This window comes from Artemia sp. Qi Xiang Cuo, chromosome 7 (genome assembly GCF_049724085.1).
Source record: "Artemia sp. Qi Xiang Cuo chromosome 7, ASM4972408v1, whole genome shotgun sequence".
Classification (NCBI taxonomy): domain Eukaryota; kingdom Metazoa; phylum Arthropoda; class Branchiopoda; order Anostraca; family Artemiidae; genus Artemia; species Artemia sp. Qi Xiang Cuo.
This window is the reverse complement of record NC_142800.1, coordinates 23,129,858-23,155,370: the sequence shown is the minus strand read 5'-3', so window position 1 is coordinate 23,155,370 and position 25,513 is coordinate 23,129,858. Positions and strand designations below refer to the sequence as shown.

The 25,513-nt window shown below is 33.8% G+C and overlaps 1 protein-coding gene across 1 annotated transcript; it reads left to right on the top strand.

Moving 5' to 3' along the window:
- Window positions 1–241: 241 nt before the first annotated feature.
- LOC148950063 (dol-P-Man:Man(7)GlcNAc(2)-PP-Dol alpha-1,6-mannosyltransferase-like) lies at window positions 242–24,570 on the top strand. Its single transcript, XM_089091772.1, has 4 exons — window positions 242–427; window positions 20,354–20,479; window positions 23,537–23,669; window positions 24,404–24,570. The coding sequence occupies exons 1-4, from the start codon at window positions 383–385 to the stop codon at window positions 24,568–24,570; spliced, it is 471 nt and encodes a 156-aa protein (XP_088947898.1). The 5' UTR covers window positions 242–382.
- The last annotated feature ends 943 nt before the right edge of the window (window positions 24,571–25,513 follow it).

Genomic DNA, 25,513 nt, shown 5'->3' with positions numbered 1-25,513 from the left:
AAATGTTAGTAGTTACAGAAAATGAACACCCACGTCAATTTTTTTTTTGGTGGTATATTGTCGTGTGACAGGGAACTGGGAACTGGAACGACAGTCACGGTCTCCATTATTTACTGTTTTTTTTAGACTACTGTTTTTTTTTGTTTTTTTTTTGTGCCAGTTCCAGAAAACACTGAATGCAGACGTAGCTTTAGCTATTCCACTTGAGAATATCTCTGAGCACAGAAGAAGAAGAAAAAATGGTAGTAAAACAAAAGGCAGTAAAAATTAAAGGAAAGAAAGATGAATTAATGAAGGATGAAGATTAATGAGCAAGCTCTGATGAAAACTAGCTTAATTAGTTCTTTACTTATCCTATAAGCTGTTCCAGAATATACATGCAATGGACTCAAGCGGAAGATTGAAGAAATACCTCCATTTGCTCAAAGTAAGCTAGGCCTGTGTTTGCAATTAAAAGTTAAGCTAGGTTATTTGATTTGGGGTAAATTTTTAGCAGTCCATATTATTGACTTACGAATAAAGTAAACCTACCATTTGATGCCTTTTTAATCATTTTTATTGGAAATAACTTTTACCCCCACCCCTGTAGGGCCTATATACCAATTCAGGGTATATATTTGCCCAGTAGGGGGGTAGGGATAAATTTTAAACTTACCTCTCACTTGCATCAGAAATAAATTTTATCCCACCCCCCTAATTGCATAAAAAAGGCATCAAGTGGTATGTTTAGGCCTACTTTATTTGTAAGTCAATACCCCTAGGCTAATATGAACTGTCAAAAATTTACTGTTTTTTGCCCAGATATCCACTATACAGCTAATATAAAATAGAGTACTTTATATATAGAGAAAAAAAACCTTAGCCAAACATTAGGCTATATAGCCTATAGCCTAGAATTTTTTTTAGCTGACTAGGTGGATAAAATTAATGAAAGTTTATATATAGCAATCTTTAAATTTGCCAACCAGTTGGCTATTAGATCTCATCTCTATTTGAATTTCAGTTTGAATTAGCCAATTAGTCAGCTAGGCCTAATAATAGGGTAAATATTTACCAAATTATATTACTGAGTTAGGAATAAAGTGAATACACCATTTGATGCCTTTTTTATGCTGATTACAAATATAATAAGATAAATATCTACTAAATCATATAATTGACTTACACATAAAGTGAATATACCACTCAATGCCTTTTGGTCAATATCTACCAAATCATATTAGCCTATTGAGTTAGGACTAAAGTGAATACACCATTCAATGCCTTTTTTTATGCTGATTACAAATATAATAACCATTTCTATCATAAATGAATTTCAGCCCCCCCCCTATATCTGCCAATTCAGGGTTAGGTTAGGCATGTATTGGGGGGGGGGGTAAAGTTCTACGAAATCATATTATTGAGTTAGGAATAAAGTGAGTACACAATTCGATGCCTTTTTTTATGTTTATGACGAATAGGGTCCTCATTTATTTCGGAAATTTATTTCAGCCCCCCCCCCTGTAGAGGCTATACCTACCCTACCCCGGATTGGACATCTATAGGGGGGGGGGGGCTGAAACTCCTGTACGATATAAATGCTTATTATATTCGTAATCAGCATAAAAAAGGCCATCGAATTGTGTATTCGCTTTTGTTATAACACAATAATATGATTTTGTATAACTTTACCAGGTTTGGTTTGGTTAGGTATAGCCTATATAGGGGGGGGGCTGAAATTCATTTCCAATAGAAATGCTTATTATATTCATAATCAGCATAAAAAAGGCATCGAATGGTTCATTCACTTTATTCCTTACTCAATAATATGATTTTGTAGATATTGACCTGCCTTTTTTTATGCTGATTACAAATATAATAATCGTTTCTATTGGAAATGAATTTCAGCCCCCCCCTATATATGCCAATTCTAATATACTTGTAGAATTAGCTAACTAGTTGGCTATTAAGATTAAATTAGTTTAAAATAGCAAACTAGTCAACTGTCAACAAAGTTTTTAATACACATTAGAATTTGCTAACTAGTTTGCTATTAATGTATCAGCTATATACACATGTTCAGACTAGCCAACCAGTTGGCTATTCAATCTCACCTATATATACACTTCAGCCTTGATTAGCCAGCTAGTCAGCTAATAAGAAAACTGTATAGAGGCTACTTTATAGAATTAGCTAACTAGTTGGCTGTTAGTATCCATGTATATATAAACTTTAGTTAAAAATAGCCAACTAGTCAGCTATCAACAAAGTCTCTAAAGTTTCACTTGTTAAGATTAGCCAACCAGTTGGCTATTTGATCTCACCTATATATACACTTCAGCCTCAATTAACCAACTAGTCAGCTAATTAGAGAACCATATATACTTTATAGAACTAGCTAACTAGTTGCCTATTAATATCCCATGTATACATAAACTTTAGTTTAAAATAGCAAACTAGTCAGATATCACTAAAATTTCTAATATGCTTTTTGAATTAGCTAACTAGTTGGCTGTTAAGATCTCACCTATTCATACCTTTCAGAAAGAAGTAGGCAAATAGTTAGTTATCAATGCAGTTTCTAATACCCTGTATAGCAGAATTAGCTAACAAGTTGGCTATCTTGCTATTTGTTCTTTGTGTTTTTGAAAGTCCCACCAAACTATTACATTTCTTTGATTTGTTAGCTAACATTGTTTTTTGGTAATGTTTTGTTCAACATTGCCAAAAATCATTACCTGGGTTTCTTAGCTTTTAAATTAAGTGGCTGAAAAAAGGCCTTGCCAATTTAAAGACCAAATGTAAGAGAAAGAAACTTTACTAATTGTATATTCTTTTTGCTGAATAGAAGAAGACCAGCAGAATATTTAACCTACCCAATGACTCTCAACATGCTATTTGTTTGCAAAGATCTCAAGATATTGTGCATTTTTGTTTTGTTTCAGTAAAAAGTGCATTATCCCTTTTTATTTAATTTTCCCAAATAAATTTTTTAGAGTATGCATATTTCAGCATGATGGATTTGAAGATAAATTCTTACTGAATTTATTGATTTGATTAATGGAAGTGGCTTATCAATGAAAATACCACCAAATACCCCCTTCCCTTCAAAAAGAAAACTATTTGCAAGAGTACTTGCTCTTTATGGCAGTCAATCCTGGCTCGCTAATGCCCTTTTACAGCTTTCTTTCCCCAAAATAAATTCTGCCAACTTTTCCACCCCCCCCCCCATAAAAAAATTTCTGTTTTTTCCATACATAAGCTATACTTTTGATATAGCTTTGTGGTGGATATCTGTCTGGATATTAGTCAAGTAGTCTAAATATTATCTGGAGATGATGAAAAGAAAGCAAGATATTCTATATCCCTGACCCCTCCTGCTCAATCATGGTAAAATGATGAGAAAGAGAAAATCTAAATTAATTGCCACTTCAAATCAATTATAATTTGCACTTTACTAAAATATCCAATCAACACCCCCGGCCGCCCCCGCCCCCCTCCATTAAAAAAAAGTTAGCTCTTGTTGCCAGACAATCATACTTTGCTAATTTCCTTTCCTGTATATACATAGACTCAATTCAGTAGCCAACAAGTTCACCATTTTATTTTCTTGTGTGTATTTCAACTGATTTTCAATTCCCAACTGGTTGGCTATTTTTAGGATGTTTAAAGATAAAGTGCTTTGATGTTAGCCAAGCAGTTTGAATATTACGTAGATATAATGAGCAAAAAGCAAGACATTCCACATACCCACCCCTCCTGCCCAATCATAATAAAATGATATGAAAGAGAAAATTTAAATTAATTGGCACATTAAATCACTTCAATAGCTGACTAGTTTGCTATTTTAAACTATAGTTGATATGTACATGGGATATTAATAGCCAACTAATTAGCTAATTCTATAAAGTATGTATACAGTAGAATTATACAGTAGTGGCTATTTTACACTAAAGTATATACATACATGAGATCTAATAGCCAACTGGTTGGCTAATCTAAACATGTGTATGCAGATGAGACCACTACATATTAAATGTGGTGGTCCTGTGCTTTTAGAATATCTCACTTTATTACTGCAAATGATTTTTACTCCAGGTTTGGTTCTGTCAACATTTTGTATGGGAGATCTTTTCTCCTATTTCAAAAAATGGAAAAACATCCAATCAATGCACATCTTTCAGACCCATAACTGTATCAACCACCCTATGCAAACTTTATGTGGTACTGTTAATAAAAGAGCTAGAAGAAAAATGTTACATGCATCCCCATCAATTTAGCTTTCAACATGGTATTGGTTGTGTGGATGCCCTTGCAGTTGTTGGTAATGCACTGCTTGATGCTTCTCTCTCATGTAGTTCACTTGCCTTAGCTAGTCACAATGTTTGCTGTGCCTTTGACTCCCTGATCCGCCTCCTTATGCTCTTAAGGGCTGCTAAAAGAGGAGTAATTCTGGCTATCATCAGATCTCAAAGGGATATGTATACCAAGCTACAAGTCTGACTTAAAATCCCCCTTGAGAAAGATGAAATGGTAGAGCCACAGGATAGAACTGTGCCAGTTAATAAAGGAGAAAGGCAAGGTGCCATTGCCTCACCTTGTTATTATATGAAACTATATGAAACTAGGCTAACTTTAACATTATTATAGACTTACTAATTTACTTAGCCTATCTTGTTTCTAAATTTGCATTTTATTAATCTGGCAGGCCAATTCTTAAGAAAAATGTTCTAAATACCTATAATTATTCTATATATTATGAAGTAAAAATTGTTTAACATGTTTCCTTCTCAATCTTAACTAATCCAGGGTTATACCAAAGATGCTAATAAAACAAGCTAAAAGTAATACTTTACTTTAGAATCCTTACTTTGTGGGGTTTTTTTTTTGCAGACATCATGGTTGCTTTTCTGATAATACCTACCCCCTCCCCCTCCCTGGTGGTTCCCAGGTATGGCCCTGGTATATGTAAAAATTAAAAGAAAACAATGAAGCCCTGACTTTTTAATATGCAAAGTGTTCCTATTCTTCCTCTGTTTCAGCAAATATGGGCTTTTCAGTCTAGACTATTCAGCCCTTTTCCTTCTGACTCACTCTGTGAGTTGAAATGTGCTACTGCAAGTAGTTGCTCTTTATTTATCTTGAACCTGATTAGATATTGTAGAGTAAATCTTTTGATTCTAGGAGTTGAATATCAGAGGATATACATTGAGTTCCATGCTCTGTGTACAGGTATTGTCAGCTAGACTTAGCTGATAGTGAGATTTTGTGGTATCTGAAGTGCTTTAACTGTTTACTTTGCAGGGCATGCTGTGCAGACGTCAGCGTATTACTTTCAAATAGGCAATGGTCAATTGTTTAATTTTTTGTATTGTAATGTGTGCAAAGAGGAAATGAAAGAATTGAGCCAGTTGAATTTGAAAACTGATACGAAAATGCCAGAAAATTTAGCCCATTTGAACCTGATCAAATCCTATGATGTATTTTAGAGATGTGCATATTGAGGAAGGGCAATAAATTTGTCTTATTCTTATTTAACATTACCTCTGATAATCTCCAGCAATATATGTCTCTAATGGGGATTGGTCTCCTACTGGGCTTGTCAATATTTATAGGTTTTTTTGCAATTCCATCAGCCTGATGGTTCCCAGTTAGACCTGAGTAGCTTGGAACATACTGAAGGTATGTTCTTATGCCTCTTGAAGCAAGAGTATCAATAAACTTGTATGAATAGAATCTGATTCTCAAGTCCTAGGACCTATTTATGATTTGCTAATCTTTTTTTGTTTCATTGTATATAGATAGGGATCCAAGCACCTGCCTCAATTTGTATGAAGTATTTGCCTTAATTCTAAGTCTGAATTAGGGACAACTGAAATTAGTGTTTTATTGTGTCCATCAAGGCCAAATACAAACATATCAGCCCAGTCAAAGGCTATGATAAATATGCAGCATGTACTAATGAATTGAATGAGGAGTCTTCAGCCATTGAGTGTGACATTTGTGAGAAATGGATCTGTGGTGAATGTTTAGACCTGTCCCCTAGTGAATATAAACTGTTAATAATAATATAATGCAAAACAAATAGGCCACAGGGCCTCTACAAAAATCTTTTAATTGAAAAGAGTTATAGGCACTTTCACCATAGTATTTGTCCAGTTCCTGCTTGAACGACTTTAATGAGTTCGCATTGATGACTTCAAAGGGGAGCTTGTTCCAGTGTTGTGTTACTTGGTTGTTGAATGCCCAATGGCCAATGTCCTTTTGAAACCTTTCCTCTTGAAGCTTGAGGTTTGTGCGGCTGAAGCTGAGAACATTGGTAGCCTGGATATTTTTGTAGGCTTTGCAGCAAAGCTTATATACCTCAATGAGGTCTCCTTGGTGCATTCAATAAGCTAGCAAAGTAAGTTTGAGCTTGCAGAGCCTAGCTGCATAAGGTAATTTTCTCAGATTCGGACAGAACCTTGTTATTCGTCTTTGAACTTTTTTGAGAGCTTTGATGTCTTTGTTGTAAAAGGAATGTGCAGTGCAATGACCATATTCAAGGATTGGCTGTACTAAAGCTTCGTAGAGAAGGGAAAGGGTCTTACCATTTCCAAAAGTGAAGTTGGGCCTTAAAACTCCTGCAAAACAATTTGCTTTCCCAATAATGCTGTTGTAGGGGGTCTGGAAGTCAAGGGTTGCTGTCAATGACAACTGCCAAGTCACGCTCCTCCTGGCATGATGTGATTGGTAAGTCTCCTAGTCTATATTCATAGTGGATAGTAGGTTTCCCTATCGTTAGCTTGTGGCTTTTGTTGATATTGATTTCCATCAGCCAGTTGGACATCAAATTATTGAACTTGTCAAGGCCCTCTTGCAGAGATTGTGCATTGGCAGCTGTTTTGATTACTTTATACAGCTTGGTGTTATCTGTATACAGTAGACTCTCAGAGCTGATGCCTTCAACTAGATCTTTAACATACAGATTAAGTTAAAAAGAGCCAGAGCCCGAGGCATTGGGAACACTGCAGATAACCTTTGCTTAAAATGAGATTGAAATTCTGCGTACTGATACCGCTTCATATCTATTAATAAAGAATAATTTAATCCAATCAACTATGGCTCCCAGACCAAGGTTGCGGAGTTGTATAAGAGGCAACAATGAGGTACTTTGTCAAAGGCCTTTTTAAGGTCTATGTAAATGGCATTGACTTGACCACCCTTATCTGCGTGCATTTCCCAGTTTTCCATTGCCAGAAGAAGCTGTGACTCTGCAGACCTTCTTTTCAAGAACCCAAATTGCTTGCTAGTGATTATCTTTCTTTTGCTCATGTGCTCAAGGATGTGGTCTGATATGATAGATTCCAGTGTTTTGCAGGTTATGCAGGTTAGACTGATCAGCGGTAATTTAGGGGATCTTGGTGGTTTCCCGTTTTGTGCAATGGAACCACCGTTGGCTTTTCTAGATACTAGGGATAGGGAGTTCATTTGACTATAATAATTTTTGAAAAGTCATCGATAGGGGCTCTGTCATTACATCTGTTGTTTCTTTTAAGACTCTGGGGTGAAGTCCATCCGGGCCTGGTAATTTGCTTATGAATAGATCTTTGATTCTTTTCGGTACCACCTTTGGATCTATCTCAACCCTGAGTGTCTGGTCAGAGACTATGGTTAAGTACAAAATAATGCTGTCACTTACATGTACATGGTCCTGCCCAGCCTGTAAAGTTAGCCCTCCTCCTCCCCCTAGTAGTGAACAGGCTATGATATCAAAACTAGCTTCTGTCATGGATAATTCCTTGAAAACTTTCAGGGAAGATCTGAAAAAGGAGTTTGCTACAACTAGTCAGTTATCCCTAGCCCTTTTCCAGCTGAGGACTATTATCAAAAGTGACATTTCTGCCCAGGTCAGTTCTATTGCAAGTAGAGTATCACACATAGAAAATTTGATTCAATCTGTATGCTCTGTGTCAACTGTCCAGGACCTAATGGCTTCTAAAGCGACTACAGAACTGTCTAAACGTCCTGTAGCCCCCTTGACTGAGAATTATGTTTGTCAGATTGCCGTCTATGAGCACCTGTGCTTTGATTGATGCTACAATATTATTGTATATGGAATCTCCCCCCCCCCAGACTGATGACGATGCTGTTTTCCTGTTTAATTATCTGGCCGTCACCTATTCAGTTGATATCGGCACCCTCTTACAAGTAGCCAACAAGCCTCAGGTAGCCACCCCTTCTCTCCTTTTCTCTGTGCCATCAACTGAATTGAAAAAACAAATCATACAGAAATCTTTTGAAATAAAAGGTACAATTTGTTTCTATGGTGACAGTCCTAAGCAAGATTGAACAAAGCACTAAGCTCTAGTCAAGGAGTTGAAACACCAAAAAGCTAATGGAGAAGTGGAGTTGATGACTCTGCCTCCTTCTACCCCTGTAAATTGTTTAAATGATGATAATCTTGCTCCATCTAATCTTGTCTCTCAACTGCCTAGTAGTGTTCGTAATAATGTTTCTTTTTTTTATGCTGACCTTTCTTTTGCTTCTATTTCTAGTGCTTCTTCTGCATTAACTTGCTCATCTACTGTTTCTTCCTTGTTGTTTCACAGTGTGATATCCAACAATATTCCGAGTTCTTTGGTTCCCACTTATACTAGTCCTGCATCTACTTGGATTCCTACCTGTCCAGGAATAAATATCCTTAGTTCTAATGTTGATAGCCTCCATAAAAACTTTCAGAACTTTCCTTTTGTATCTTAATTGCATGAATTACAGAAGTTGCACCTAAAAACACCTTGTCAGCCTTATCACTTGATGAAATCCAAATCAATGGTTATGAATTCTTTTCTAACCTGAATTCTTCACTTTGTCAAAAGGTGTGTGTTTATTAGGGTGACCAGATTTCATAGAGGGGGGGGGGGGGAATTTTGGAATTTTGTTTGTCTTAACCCCACAAAACAATTCCCCTTTCCAGATATTGAGATAGCCGAAATTTGAGTTTGATTAAATGATGTTAACCAGTGCTGCTTGTCGCTCAAAGTTTGAAAAAATTCAAATTTTGGCCAAAAAGTTGACATATCAAGCCATAACTCCAGAACGGTAAATAATAAAAACCCGCTTAATATCTCAAAAGAAAGCCAGTATTATTTTTAAAATTCATATTCTATACATAATTGTTGTTTTTTTAGTCAAACTGAGTCACAACAATATTTATCCCCGAAAATGTAACCTGGTACCACTTGGAGCACACTTTGTGTATTTTGTTATTAAGTGATAAATTTTGCTTTTTTGGTATATTTTTTAGTTTAAAGCAGAAATATAATAAAAAATATAATACTGATAAGGCTAATGACATTTTTATCTTAAAACATAAAAGTCAGGCATATAATACACATAAAACATGCACAAAAAAATTATAGACGTAGTACAGTCATGGGCTGATAATTTTAAGTTATTTCATACTGTTATTTAATCTATTCTAGAGCTTTTGTTGAAGTAGTTTTTGAAACGTTAGGATATAGTACTTGGCACTCGCTTACAACGTGGAGGACATATTGCTTTTGGTCTTCATCTGTTGTCAGAAGGTTGTTGATTAATTTAACACTATGCTCAGCCATTAACTACTTTTAATGCTTTAACAATTTTCAATCCTTCTTGGAAGCCATTACGCTCAGGCCTGATGTTTGGATGCTGTCACAGGAAATCTGCTTTTATTAAATTTACCAAAGAATGTAAATTTTTCTTTGGTAAGTAAATAGACCTATCCTCCATCAACTACCTGTTTTAATTTATCTTTACTGACTTTTGGGTTTACAACCATAGTGTGCTCTGATAGTTCATTGGTGCTACCGAGCAATTTATTAACTATTAACAATTTTTCGTCGTCTGTAATGGTGGGATCAAAAAAAAATAACCCTATCAACTCTGCATTCAAATACCACAAATGGTTAAAAAATCTTGTCAGTACTATTCGTGCAATGTTATTGCCATATTCTTTATAGTCTATCAGATTGTGTAAAATATCTAAATCTTGCTTCGGTAGAACATGAGCTTTTGGAGCATAAAGCGAAACTTTGTAATGAATTTTAACTAGAAAAACAGATATGGCACGCACAGAACTTTCTTCTTCTTCAGACAACTTAAATTGATAGCAAAAGATGAACATTTTAAAGCAGTAAATAGCCTTTGCCATCCACCTAGCGTGATGAATGGCTCCTGGAGTTCTCCTGGAGTTCTAAAACCCACAACATTACCGTCTAGTGATCCAATAAATACCAGAGCCAATTGCAATAGCTCCTTACAGTCATCTCCAGGGTGGTTCTCAGTTAATTTGGTTTCGAATTGAGCAGCAACATTTGCAATTACTTCTGGAGTTAGCTGCTTCTCTACTAGATTGTCACTGATACCTGTGTTGTATTTCCCTTTGTCTACCTTGGGCCATGCAGTGACAAACCTCTTAAAAATGTCTGAATGAGGCCCAGTAGTTGATCCTATTTTTGTATCAAATACGCCTCTTAACAGAGTTTATTGGATATGATGACGGCAAGCTAGGTATAACAACTCTCTTCCTAACATTTGCTCCAGTATGACACATGCTTCTTTGAGTCTTCCTGTGTTGGATGCTGTAGTGTCAAAGCACATCGCCTTGACAGTGTTGGGAAGACCCTGTTCATATAGGCATTCATATTCAGTCTTGATTCAGTCTTTGAACAGTTAAGATCTATCTATTCTTTTAAAAAGGATTAATCCCAGTTTTGAACTAGTTGTTGGTAAAGGATTTTATTCTGATTTAATTAGACACTGAATTCTTTCAGTAGTTACGAAATAGTGAGAACGCTTTTACGTCTCATAAACTATTTAAACATTTATTCAGTGTCTGTAACCTAGTGGAATGTGTGACGTCACTGGATAAATTGAATTGACTGGAGTTTCTGACCAATGCATTAATTGAACTTTTGACTTTGTTAAATTGAGTTAATTTCATAAGATATCCAAGTGAGGTATTCCAGTTTGGCAATAATAAAGATTATTATTCATCATTCAATGCTCTTGTCAGAATAAGATGTAGTTAAGACCTCTGTGTGGCGTGAATTTATGTGACAATATTATATCAAGGATTATTGATATATTTGTGATTAGATGGGACGTAAAAGGAAAAATGCTAAGCAAGAAGGCATGGACAGTTCATTTGACACCTCAGGACTCAGTTCTAGCTCGAAACCGGAAATATCGATACTAGCTGTGGATTTTGAGCAAATTCTTGATGTTGTGAAAGAAAATGGAAATAAGTTGGACAATATCAACAATCAATTAGGAACTCTTACCGCAAGGGTGGATAACTTGGAAAAAGAACAATAGCTACAAACGAATAAGATAAACAATACTGAATTGAAAATTGGAAAGATTGAGAATGAAACCTCTAGCCTCAAAATGCAAATAAAAACTTGCACGGATGAAATAATGGAATTAAGAAGGAAAAATGAAGATTATATGTTTCGGATTGTGAGAATGGAAGCTGCAAAGCTAGAAAATTATGTCATCATATGGAACGCAGCTTGTAAGGATAATAACTACGCTCAAGTTCTATTCACAGAGGTAGTTCGTCACGGGCTGGAAATGCCCGAAGTAAATTTCACAGTTACTCATTATGATAGCAACCGTAAATTTTTGAAGGTGACACTGAATAAAAAAGACGATAAGTTTGCCATATTGAAGAACGCTAGCAAGCTTAAGGATAAGACATTCCCTGGAAACAACAGCAACCTGTTCATAAGTGATGATGTCCCAACTGAAATCCGTAAATTGCGAAAGCTGCTTCTAGTGAAACGTGACAAATTACGAAAAGATCATGGATGTGATGCCTGGATATCGAAGGGGTTTCAGCCGAATCTGCTAGTGAAAAGACCAGACGGCTCGATTACCAAATACACATTCAACGATGCCATACCGGAGATTGACGATTTTCATAAAAAATTTTCCATCGCCCGAAGGGAAGTGCCTGTTATATTCCCTGTCGATGTTCAAATGTCGTGGGTTGCAGTAATAGTTCATGTGCCCAAGTAATATGAATGAAAACATTTAAATTGAAAGTGTTTTTTTTATGTTTAGTTTATATAAGGTGTATTATTATTATTTTTTTTTTTTTTCCTTTTTTTTGTTTAGATCCACATAGAGGTTAAATTAAAAGTTGCGCAGATTAGTCGTACTGAGGGAAAACGACTTGGAATGGAGATTATTTTTTTTTGTTTTTTTAATTGTTATTTTTTATTATGGTTTGCTGGTCTTTTGGGGCATGGTGTGGTTTCTCTTAACGTGGGATTAATATTTGATAATGGATAGAGATAATCGTGAAATTCCATCATCAAGGTTAAAATAATTTGAGCGGAATTCTCTTTCATTTCAGTCAATTTTTCAAACTATTGTAGCTGGTGATGATGAAGATACTTCTAGTAATTTTGATATCCCAAAAAATCAATATATATTTATGAATGAGCTGGTAAGAAAAAATGTAAATACAAGTAGGATGTCGTTTTGGAATTGCCGGGGTTGGAGGACTGCGCAGGATGTGATTGAAACTTTTTTGTCGGATTCAGATACAGATATATTAGGCCTATGTGAAACTTTTTTAGATGATTTTTAAATTGAAAATATACATGTAAAAGATTACCAATTTTTTCACATCGGTCGGAAAAGACAAAAACAAGGGGGTCTAGGTGTTTTGATTAAAAATTGCATACCAGCACGTATAAGGATTGATTTTTTGCCAATGAATATTGAAATGATTTTTGAATCTTGTGTAGTTGAATGCTCTTTTCCAAATAATCGGAAGCTTTTAATTGCAGTTATTTACCGTACTCCGTCATCCAGCCAGATAGAATTTAAAAATCATTTTGAAAGTATGTTGGATAAATTAGCTAGTCTTAATACTCCTTATTTAGTTATGGGTGATTTTAATATTGATTTAATGAAACTCCTATCTGCAGATCAGAATAGAATAGATAGAAATATTTTGCAGTTTTTGGAGGTCCCACTATCTTATGGACTAAACCCCGTATGTTTTGTGCCCTCTAGAATAGCTGATACATCATTTTCACTTATTGATAATATTTTTTCACCTTATAGTGCTGTTAATACATTTATTATTCCTGATGATTCATCTGACCACTGTATAATTATGTCTGATTTTCTTATAAATTTCCCGCATAATAAAAAAAATCAAACCAAGCGTAGAGATTTTTCACATAAAAATGTGTTAAGGTTAAAAGAAGGGCTTGGTGATGTTGATTGGAGTCCTGTAATTGATGAGAAGGATCTGAACCAATCATTAGATAAATTTTATTATATTATGAATGAAAAGCTTGATCTTTTTTGCCCATATAAGAGCCCGAGAGGAAAGAAACTTACCCCAAAAAAACCTTGGATAAATGAATCACTTTTAAGATCTATTAATGAGAAAAATCGTTTATATAAAATTAGAATAAAATATCCCACGGAAATAAATATCACGCGTTTTAAAAATTATAAGAATATGCTGGTAAGGATCATTAGAGTAAGTGAAAGACTTTATTATGAAATATATTTTCGAAATTCAGATTCCCCTAGAAAAACTTGGAGTTTGATTAATGATAAAATTGGAAGAAATAAAAAGTTGTTACACCCTGAAGTGTTATTTGATATTAATGGTAAAGAATTTAGAGGACCACAAGCTGTTGCTAAGAAGTTTAGTGAATATTTTGCTAGTATTGGATCATCTGTTGTTTCGCCCACTGAAGATACGAGCATATTTATGGCCCCGGTTACTTTTGCAGAATTTCAAAAGGTCATTAAGAATTTGAAAAATGGTAATTCATTGGGATATGATGAACTTTCAACTAATTTGCTAAAAAATATTGCAGGTGTAATTTTTGAACCATTGCTTCATATTTTAAATTTATGTATTTTCTCAGGTACATTTCCTAAAAGATGGAAAATTGCTCGTGTAATACCATTGCATAAAAAAGGAGATAAATCTGATACAAATAATTATCGTCCTATTGCAATTTTATCACCATTGTCTAAAGTATTGGAAAAAATTTTAAAAGGAAGGATTACTAATTACCTAGATAAAATAATTTTTTTTTACCAAATATCAGTTTGGATTTAGGGCAGGCCATTCGACGGAACAAGCAGTTGCATCTCTTGTATTAGCAATAAATGACTGCTTAGATAGTAATTATCATGTATCTACTGTTTTTTATGATGTTAAAAAAGCATTACTTTAAACCATGAAATTCTTTTTGATAAAATGGAAAATTCCGGTATAAGAGGGAAAGGACTAGAAATAATAAGATCATACCTTTATGGACGTAAAATCGTGGTAGATGTTGATGGACATTTGTCTAGTTTAAATGATCTTGAAGATATTGGTGTCCCACAAGGATCGGTACTAGGTCCGCTTTTATTTTTGATGTATATTATTGATCTTCCACGATGTTTGCAGGGAAATAATGGTCTTGCAATTTTATTTGCAGATGACACAGCTGTTTCTGTTAAAGCGAAGGATTCATCTACATTAATTCAAAATTTGTTTAACACTGTTAGTTCAGTTAATCGATGGTTTGTTTCTAATTATTTATTACCGAATTTTAAGAAGACTGAATTTATGGTTTTTGGTCATTCAAAACGTGCTACTAAAAAAATTTCATGTCTGGAGCTTCAAGTTGGTGAGCATAAAATACGTAGAGTTCAATCGTATCGTTATTTAGGAGTTTTTATTGATCCCCTTTTGTCATTTCAAAATCATATTGATCATTTAAGGGTGAAACTTTCGCAAAATATTGGGTCTATGTATCGTTTGCAACATGTTTTTCCATTTTCAATTTTAAAAATAATTTATCATTCTTTGATTGCTCCTTATTTAAATTATTGCACAATTATTTATTTAAATACTTTTTGGACGCATATAAAACCCCTACAGATCCTTCAAAATAAAGCAGTGAGAATACTTGGAAATTTTTTACATCGTCCATCAAAACTTAGAGATGCATCGGAAAATGAAACATTATTTCTTTTCTTGAATTTATTAGATCTGAAACATATAAGAGAACTTAATATATCAATATGGCATTTTAAAATACAAGATCCTAGTAGTTATTTTTATGAAAAATCTCTGTTGATTCTGCCCCCTCCTTCGGCTCTTAGGTATTCTGGAACATATCGAATTCCCTTTGTTAATTGTGAAAGATCTAGATTTTCAATTAGATACCAAATACCATTTATTTCAAATAAATATAGGCTGAAAGATAGAATTCAAATTGAGGCATCATTTCGGCAAATATCAGTTCTAAGGAAGAAAATATTAAAATTATGTATTGACCTGTGATGGTGGAATAGAAATGGTGGAATAGAAATTTTTTTAAATTTTTTTATTATTATTATTATTTGTTTTTGTTTATATTTGTTACCCATGTTGGGGATAGCCTTCCGTGCCTCACTTGTCCAGCGTTTGTTTTCTTTATGTTTGTTATGTTTTTTGTTTTTTTCTTTAACCAGGTTTTTTTTTTTTCTCTCTTTTGTTATGATGAGAAAATGTTTTTTTTTGTTTTTTACCCAATTTTACGAGCTTTGCTCTCTGTTGGGGGTATATGTTTTTTGTTATGTTGATTTAATCAAATAAACAGTTAAACAGTTATATGGCTATGGCTTGCTCCTCTCCAGAGCTGTTTGCTGTTACAGGAACTCCTAGCAACTGTTCTTTTTCGCCATATGGAATTGCAATAAAATTTCAAATTCACTTGCATTGTTCATTTTTAAAACACCCGGTAAAAGTTTACCGTCCCGATGGACAACCAGGGGCTCTTTTTCAGGAATATTTACTTTATCAAAATTTTTTTTAATATATTGTTCTCTGAACATTTGCCTTCTATGGTGTAATGAAGTTTTTGAGACTTTGTACTCAAGAGGGTTAAGATTTAGTGCTTCTAGACCAGCTATTAATATTCTCGTGGCATTTATGTTGTATATCTTACATCAATCTAATAAAATGGACAATTTCATGTTTAAATAACACCCCTTGCAAACGAGACTTTCATCCTCTTGCTTTCAGATGGCCCTGGATCTTCTACAGCTTCTTCAGGGACGTTCATTTCCTCCAAGATCCCAAATTCCTGGTAGATGCTGTCCTCTTCTGGGTCTTTTTTCTCCTTCCTCAATCTTGTCAAAAGTATATAAGAAAGAGAAAAAAGGCTATAAAAAATGTTGTTTTAGCATAATAGTGATAATTCATAGGTACTAAATTACCAACTTACAACTACCAGTTAAATTAAGAAAGCAAGTTTTCAACTGAAAGTAAGGAGCAGTATTAAAACTCAAAAGAAACAGAAATTATTCTGTATATCAAGCACCCCCCCCCCCTTTCAGTAACTTGTTATTCACGGTAAATTTCTTAGCACTTTTTAGGACTTTGGGAATTTCTGGGACTTTTCAAATATGTTGTACAAAATGGATATCTTAAAATTTTGATCGGGGGATTTCAGGGAAAAAGGACATCCAAGCGGTATTATTTAAAAATATCTAGTATCTATTTCTTAGACTAATAATAATAAAACAAACTTACGAATATCAAAAGTTTCTTCTTGGATTTGTCTGTTCACTTTTGCTTTTCCTTTTGCGCCTTGATTTATTCAGCTTGAAACAACTTGAGATCCAAACCTATCATTGAACCTGGGCCCCTTCTGCCTCTGTTTCCCGAGAAACGCCTAATCTTCTTCTGATTTCATTAGAGCCAATGCATCTTGTTGATCAAAATCAAAGAGATCATCCAACTTTTCAACAAACTATTTAAATTTGTTCTTGATTCTTTCTGACGCTTTCTTATGGTCTTTTTGAAGTGTTCTCCACTCAGTATGAAGTTTTTCAAGCTTATTACTTGAATTTTGCTCCTGTTTAGTCGGAATTCGAGCTTTCTCCCAAAAAATGAACAGTTCTCGTATGACAAGTTTTGCTGATTCTCTTAAAGTTAATTTCACAGCACGTGAATTATTAAATAAAACACACAAAACTTGACGATTTGAGGATAGTTTACAACCGGTGATCTCGTGAATGGGATAGCCCACAAGAAATATTTTATCCTTGGTCTGGTTTTGTACACCTAATGTGGATGCCAATTTCAGAATTGAAGAGATTAAGATCAGTTCACAGCATAAATGTTAAACTGTAGCAAAAAATCCTATAGGCTACTCTTCATTAAAAATTTTTGGGACATATCAGTTGCACACTTTCCTTCATTACTCTGCCTTCACTATGATCTGATTGAATGCCATTTAACAACTGAAGCTATTTCCTTGACATATTAGTAACTTACCAAAGCACCTGCTGTGATGTGACTCATTTCTGAACAAAATTTTTGCTACTGTTTAGTATTTATGCTGTTTCCTTTTTGCCTGCCAAACGGAACTTTCTTTGGTAAACTAGTCAGATAATCCCCATAGAATAAAAGATAAAGGCTCATTATGTTTGAAAATTAAGTTTCAAAATGCTTTTTAATAAAAAAAAAATGTTGATTCCAAGACTGATTATGCAAAACCCCATATCTTAGAATACCCCAAACTGACTCCTAAAGGTACCAGGTCACGTTATTCAAACCAAATATTATTGCAACTCTTTTTTTCTTAAAATTACAACAATTACTACTACTACTAATAACTCACCGTAACACCAGGCCACCTGAGGCCAACACATCTACGCACGATTCTACTCGAGCCTAATATATTCAAAGACTCACTTTTTACCCCCACCCATGAAGTTTCCATGTCCTTCAAATTTTTCTTTATGACGTCCTACCACCCCAGACGAGGACGACCTGCTTTTTGTTTAGCCTTAAACGGTTAGTCGAAAAGAGCAACCTATGGCAATATACCATCCTTCATCCGCACCATATGTCAGCTTTTTGGCCAAAAATTTGTATTTTTTCAAACTTCGAGCGAAGAGCAGCATGGGTTAACGTCGCTTACTCGAGCTCAAATTTTAGCCATCTCAATATCTGGAAAGGGGAATCATTTTGTGGGGTTAAAACAAACAAATCCCATCGATTTTTTGCAATCACCCTAGTGTTTATATGTAAATTGAGTCTGTTTGGATAAAAATAAACAATCAAACAATCTCAATTGTAGTGGGTGTTGTTTATAGAAGCCCCAGTGCCCTTTGTGTTTTAGACTCTGAATCTAATTTGGCTGCTATGTTATCACATGGGATGTCCAATTTTGCAAATTATGATCTTGTTCTCCTGGGGGACTTGAACCTTCCTGAAATCCAATGGATTGATGGATCTGGTTTTTGCACTAGAGATTCTCCTTTTTTGTCTGCCCTCTCTGATAATTCCCTCTGTCAAACAATCTCACAACCAAGTCTTTTCAGGAAAGGGCAAGTTTCTAACACTCTTGATCTGGTGATTCTCAGTAATCCTGACTTTCCTATTAAGAATGTAATAACCACGCCCATTGGTAGTAGTAACCATGTTGTAATTTTTTCAGAGTTATGTCTTGCCTACTAAACAGCCCTCTTCCAAGCAGGAAAAATATGTCAATTACAAGTTAGTCTCTGAAAGACTTGCCAATGTCAATTGGGAACAGTTTATCACCAAAGATATTGATGATAGTTGGTCTAATGTGAAAACTGTAAATTGCATGCTGAAAAGTCATGCACCAGAATTTTTGGGCTAAACAGGCCTAAAGTCCACCTTTTTTGACTACTGAAACAAGTAAGCTAATTAGTAGAAAACGTCAAAAAAGAGGAAGATAAACAAAAAAACATCTTTTTTTTTTTATAGAAACAGTTGTTTTCTGTTTTTTTCAAAAAACAGGACAGAGAGTAGAAACAGGTCACGTGTTTTTTATGAACCTGTTTCTGTTTTATTTTTGTTTCATATTTTTCTTTCTGTGCTGATACTAAATTGTATCTCAACCCTCTCTCCCCCTAATGGGGCCAAATATTTGAATCCCTATTGATTGAAATATAAAACTGATATAAACAGAAGAACTACATGTGTAAGAAACATTATTTATGTAATATATGAATATTGATATATTATCTATATATATATATATATATATATATATATATATATATATATATATATATATATATATATATATATATATATATATATATATATATATATATATATATATATATATATATATATATATATATATATATATATATATATATATATATATATATATATATATATATATATATATATATATATATATACATACATATATATATATAAGAAATATGTTGTATAAAGAAGTATGCTGATTATTTTTATTAAATTTGGTTTATTTGGCATTATGAACCTATTAATGAGAACAATGAAGCTAACAAGTTGAGTCATCATTATTATTGACTAGGATTCACAGCACTTGGTCTTATTGCTGGCAAATGTAATTTAAGGTAAAAAGAAAAAAATGTGATAACTTACAAAATCAGCAAACTTGTAAATAATTTAGAGCTGAGGTAATGTGCCAGTTACAAGGTAGTAAAAACCGGTTTGTGTTATAAAAGTAAACATTTCAGCAATAGAATTGTTGCACAAATAAGATCAAAAGAAGTGTTTTGAGCCTTGTAACACTGCTAAATTCTGATCTATTAAGAGGTCAGGAGTATTACTCCTTTAAACAGTCTGGATTAGTTGTGGGATAAGCTAAACCAGCCAACCACAGAAAATGTAGGATAAGTGAGTTCATATGTGAACATTTTTTTTTTCTAAAAATGTATGAAATTATGTACAGAGAATAAGAAGTGACAGCATTGTGAAATGTGGCCTAGGTTTGGAAAATCCTTATTTTTTGGTAATTTCATTGAAGATACCTTTTTTCTCAGTGTAAAAAATGTCCGCTCCCTAGATTCTGAAAATCAAATCCCCTCCCCTACAATTTTGTGATTTGGTGCCACTGGCTCATATAGTCTTTTTTTTTATTTTATTTTTTTATCAAACACCTTTTAGGGTTCAAAACATTCTCATACAAATTTCACTGTGAAAACCAAACTTACCTAAACTAATTTTCTTTCTTATTAGCATGAGAAGCAATGAAAACTGAACTGTATCACAATGGCAAAAAAACTGCACACCACAAATATCCAATGAAAAGTGAATCTAGCTTCTAAGGCCACTGTGTAAAAATCATTGCAGATATTTGGTTTGTTTATTATCACGACTAAATTTTTCCTATTCTGCTAGAAAAGTTTTTTAAGGTGCTATTTTTAGGCCAATATAGCTAGACCAAAATAATTTCAAGTAACAAAGAATATATTAGAGCTGTAAACAGGCTATTCAAAAGAATTGCAATGTTTTAATTGTCAAAATGAAGTTTCTTGTTACAAATTACAGACTTATTTTTATTGTTTCTAGGTTGACGTGAAGCTAGTTTGTATAGCTTTGATTCATTTGGTTGTTTGTCCATATACTAAAGTTGAAGAGAGCTTCAATACTCAAGCAATTCATGACATCATTTATCACAACTTTAATATAAATCAGGTGAGTCAAGCATTGGGATGTTCAAAAGTATTCTTGCCTAATTTACCATTAGTGAAAATATTGTAATTGAACTGGATTTTGAGAAAATTCTTAATACTTTATTCTTAATAATTTGAATACTTTATTCTGAATAATTTGAATATAATTATTCAAAATTAATTCCGAAAATTTTGAGCAATATAATGATGGAAAGAATTTAATTGACTAAAGCCCTGTTGGAACTGGAGCGGTAAGGGTTATAAGGATTCTACAGCTTTGGAAGCTTAAGCACAAATTGCAGAGAGCATATTTAACTTGGTCTTCATTTGATGCATAAGGTGATCAGAATCATGAGGGGACAGTCCTTCTAACACTGTTACCTCCCCTTGGTAAATTCCTATTTGTGCAGAATTGAGCAGCCACGGAGAAAGTACAAAATGGGCATCTCAAAATGTTGATAAGATATCCTAAAGAATAACAAAGGGACCAAGATATAAATAAAGGGGTTCTAGGACAAGGGCTGGCTGGTGTCTTATCACATTTGACTTGAAAAAATGACTAGAAACCTTGATTTCCAATTGAATGAGCATCCTCCAAAGTTTCTACAACCACATGGATGACGTTGGGAAAGAGGAGGGGGCAGCCCCTCTCATATATGGAATAAATTTTGCTTGTTTTGGGGTTTAATATTGCTCTTTACTTTCATGCTAATGAATTAGACCAGAAATATTCCTGGAAATCAAGAGGGATTATGTATCAATTTCTTCCTCCACCCCTTCCTTAGAACTAATTCTGTATTTATCTGAAGGATCAATGAGAGTTTGGATGTTTTGGCATTAAAAGGCACCCTTTGATGCATCTTCTCCCCTCCCTAACTATAAAACGATCAGAGGATCCTTCTATAGAGATTTCAAGCTCCAGTCTACAAAAATTTGGAATTTTGTGCTTTTTGCTAAAGAAACATCATGGATGTGTGTTGTTTGTTGTTTTTTTTTTCAGGGATGATTTTATTGAGCCAAAAATCTTAAACGGACCAGGAGGGAGCTCATTTGAACAAAAATTAAAGCTTTTAATGCCTTCTTAAGTGACCAAACAGATTAAGGGCAACTAGCCCCCCTTCCCATGCCCCTTTTCCCCAAAAATATCCAATCGAAATTTTGAGATAGCCATTTGGTTCAGCATAATTGAAAAGTCAGGTCCGGTAAATATGCCTCTGGGGATGACATGACCCCCTAGAGCCCCTAGGGCTGTAAGTTTTGCAATTTTTTCATTGTTTACGTATAGCATTTGTTATTGGGAAACGTAAGTATATTTGTCGTTTGGGAGATTTTTTTTTTCGGGGGGGGGGGGGATATAGGCTCATAGCTGAAGAAGGGAAGTAGTTATCTTCCCAAATTATTTGTCTTGTTTCTTTCAGTATTTTGTTGACTTTATAAAAATCTTATTTTCAATTTTCTATTCTTTGGTATTTTATTCTTTGTTTACTTAAACTATTCTTGTTTATTTGGAATAAGGAGTTCTCTCCATTTTAAAGTTACTTGGTTCTGACTCAAGGATTTGTTCCTGGTTCTGACTCTAGGACTTTCTCTTGGATTTTTCCTTAAGGAAAGTCCGTTTTCTTTCGCTAGGAAACTTTTAGATTTTCTTTAGTTCTTTTAATTTGAGTTTTAGTCCTTTTTACTTTCCGTGTTGTCTGTTTTGGTCTTTATTTTTACCTGGTTTGTTTCGTTCATATCTTTGCTCGGAAAATGTAATGAACTGTTTGATTCCATTTTTTTTTTCAATTTTGTTACAGAATAAAGGATGTTAAATTTCATTAAAAAGGTAAACATATGGTCCTATTGTTACCTCTTAGGACATCTGATCAACATTTTTCAGATACCCATTTTGTACTTTCTCTCTGGCTGCTCAATTTTACATGTGGGAAATTTTTTTATGGGCGGCCGGAATTACCTAGGGAAGTATTTTAAATGGGAGAATTTTTCGGGGGAAAACGCCTAACACCCTTTCTAGTAGTAGTCATACCTACTAATAAACGAGATGAGGGAATGGTTTTGTATAATAATACATTACCATCCCCTGCTCATTATCGTTATTTTTCACAATTTTTATAACCGTATTGACATTTTGAAAATTATTCTACTTTTCTGACAAGCCCTATTATATTGGCTTTTTTTGTATTTATTGACTCGGAAATGCGAATTTGGCCCACCGAGGCATGGGATAGAGTTTTTCAGGAATAAATCTTATGTTATTATCTTATCCTTTATTAGTATATACTACATTTAGAATGACTGTGCCTTCTTCTTCTTCAAAACCGATAGCTATTTTGAGTTTAGAGGCTCTGTGACTAACATAGTATTGCTTCAAGTGCTAAAATGAGTAAGAAACATAGGATGATGCTCTGCTTGAGCATTATTTGTACTATTCATGCTATTGCCCAAATACGCAGGATCCTTATTGATGTTATTTTCCAACTAGGCCAAGCTACAATTCTTATCCAGAAAGGAACTAATTCACGAAACTAATATTTTTTCTAACAGGATCATACCTGCACAAAGGACGGGAGGGGGGGGGCATAATTGAAAAAATACACATCTCTTTATATTTAGACTCCATCCCCTTTAAACTATATATCAACTAACATTAGTAAATTATACTCGTGCTGCAAATGTTACTAAATTGCAGTCACAGAGCCTTAATGTATTAATTATTTGTCTTGTATTATTTTATATTTTTATTTTGTTTATTTTTGATCATCTTTGAGTGGGGCGGGAACAGATCATAAGGAGTGATTTAAAGGAAATTGGAACTTCATGGAAGAGGGGAGTGAAGTTATGAATTAATTGAAAACACTGCAAACACTGAAGTGTTTGCTAGTAGTAGTAGTAGTAGTGGTGGTATTATTGTTGATAAATCTATTTATTGGTAAGCAATTTGCAGCTTTTCCATGAATTAATAATTCATTGTCTGTACAGTAGTTTTAAATGGCTATTTGGAGAGAATTTTTATTTTTCACCTTTTTTATTTTTCACTTTTTTATTTTTCACTTTTTTTATTATTCAGTTTTTATTTCAGTATGATCACTTAGAATTTCCTGGTGTTGTTCCTAGGACATTCATTGCACCACTTTTTGTTGCCACGTTATCCTTTCCATGGGTTTTTATTGGACATATTCTTGGGATTAGCAAATTAATTGGATTATATTGTGGTAAGTTCCTATTTTATTCAGTGTTTATATTTTACTTGTTTGCATTTATTTTAGACATATTTATCTAATTTTTTGTAAATTTACGCATTTCACAGGCTTCATAAAACATGGAAATTAATAGCCATGAAACGTATACCAATTTGTTCATTGAAATCTAAGATAGGAGTAAAAGAATGCAATGCACAGCTACGAGAAAGAACCCACCTGGTCAGGCGTACTCTCTGGAATTTGTTTAGGGGAGGGGGGCAAAATCGAAAAAAAGGGGAAATTATACAAAACAAATTACATAGAAGTACAGGTATTTCAAGAGACCAGATTCACCATTTCCCTCCCTTTGTATAAAGTCGAACCCAGTTCTCATAATATTTTACCAATCTCAGCATTGGGGGAAAAAAACAATAGATTATTTGGCAGACTCCAGGTATGCCAAAGCTGAGTCCAAAGGTCCCTTTCACGTGGAAATATTGGAACCATCTTGACCGAAAAATCTAAAATATAGAATAGTTACAAATTTGTGATAATTTCTTGTTGTCCCTTTTGTCAAGTGATTTTTTTATCTTTTGCTCCAAAAATCGATGTTCAATGCTAATGGGAAACATCATAAGACAAGTCATTTAAAAACTTATTTTGGTTCAAATTATTCATTAGGGTTTAAGACTAATAGAAAATATACCGTATTGAGTGGGACTTCTAATTATTCTTTTTCTTTTTCTTTTTTTGCATGTACTTTTCAGCAATTTTACGACGCTTATTTAGTCTTTTAATCACCTTCCAACATTGGTTTATGCTTTCAAAATTCAAGCCTTATTATATAAAGTCCAAGCAAGACGCACTAAGGGATGTTCAACCTTCCTCCATCAGTGAGAGTGTAAGAGAGGGTCACCTAAATTGTCTCACCTAATTGTGTTGAACGAAAACCCAGGTTTTTAATTTTTTGCTGTTTTTCAGTTTTTGTCATAAAGTTTTAAAATGCGTAGTTTTTAAATATGCGGTAAATATTTATCATTTTCATATTCTTTCGAGTGGAAACACAGATTCCTAATTCTGTCAAAGTTTTGCAGTTCCCATCTAAGTGAACTCCCGTTTGACGAAATCCTAGTTTAACACAGTCCTCCTTAATGGGAAACATGATAAGACAAGTAATTTAAAAACTTATTTTGGTTCAAATTATTCACTTGGCTTTAAGACTACTAGAAAATATATTAAAAAACATAAGATTTATTTAAAGGAAGACATATATTATTTTCTAAGGATATGCTATTTCAGTTTTGTCTTCTATGAAAGAAATGTGTCAAAATTGTCAATTTTGATTGGCTTTGAAAGAAAAAAAAGCATACAAAAGACAAAAAAAAAAACAGTTGATTATATCCAAAAGTGTGTGAGAGTGTAGGAGAGGGTCACCTAATTTGTTTTACCTTTTTAAAAGTGTAGAGACTGAAATAATATTTTGTATTCCTCATTTAGTAGGTTTAAAGAATCAAAACTTTCATCAAATTAATTTGTAAATAAGATTTTTTCTATAACATAAGATTTATTTAAAGGAAGATATATATTATTTTCTAAGGATATGCAATTTCAGTTTTGTCTTCCATGAAAGAAATGTGTCAAAATTGTCAAATTTTGAATGACTTTGAAACCAAAAACAGCATGCAAAAGACAAAAAAAAAAAACAGTTGATTATATCCAAAAAGTCGTCAAAATTATCAAATGGTCTTTATCCAAATAACGTTGTCAAAATTTTGAATGGCTTTGAAACCAAAAACAGCATGCAAAAGAAGAAAACAACAGTTGATTATATCCAAAAGTCTCGGGAGACTTTTGGATATCTTGGGGCACGACCTTAG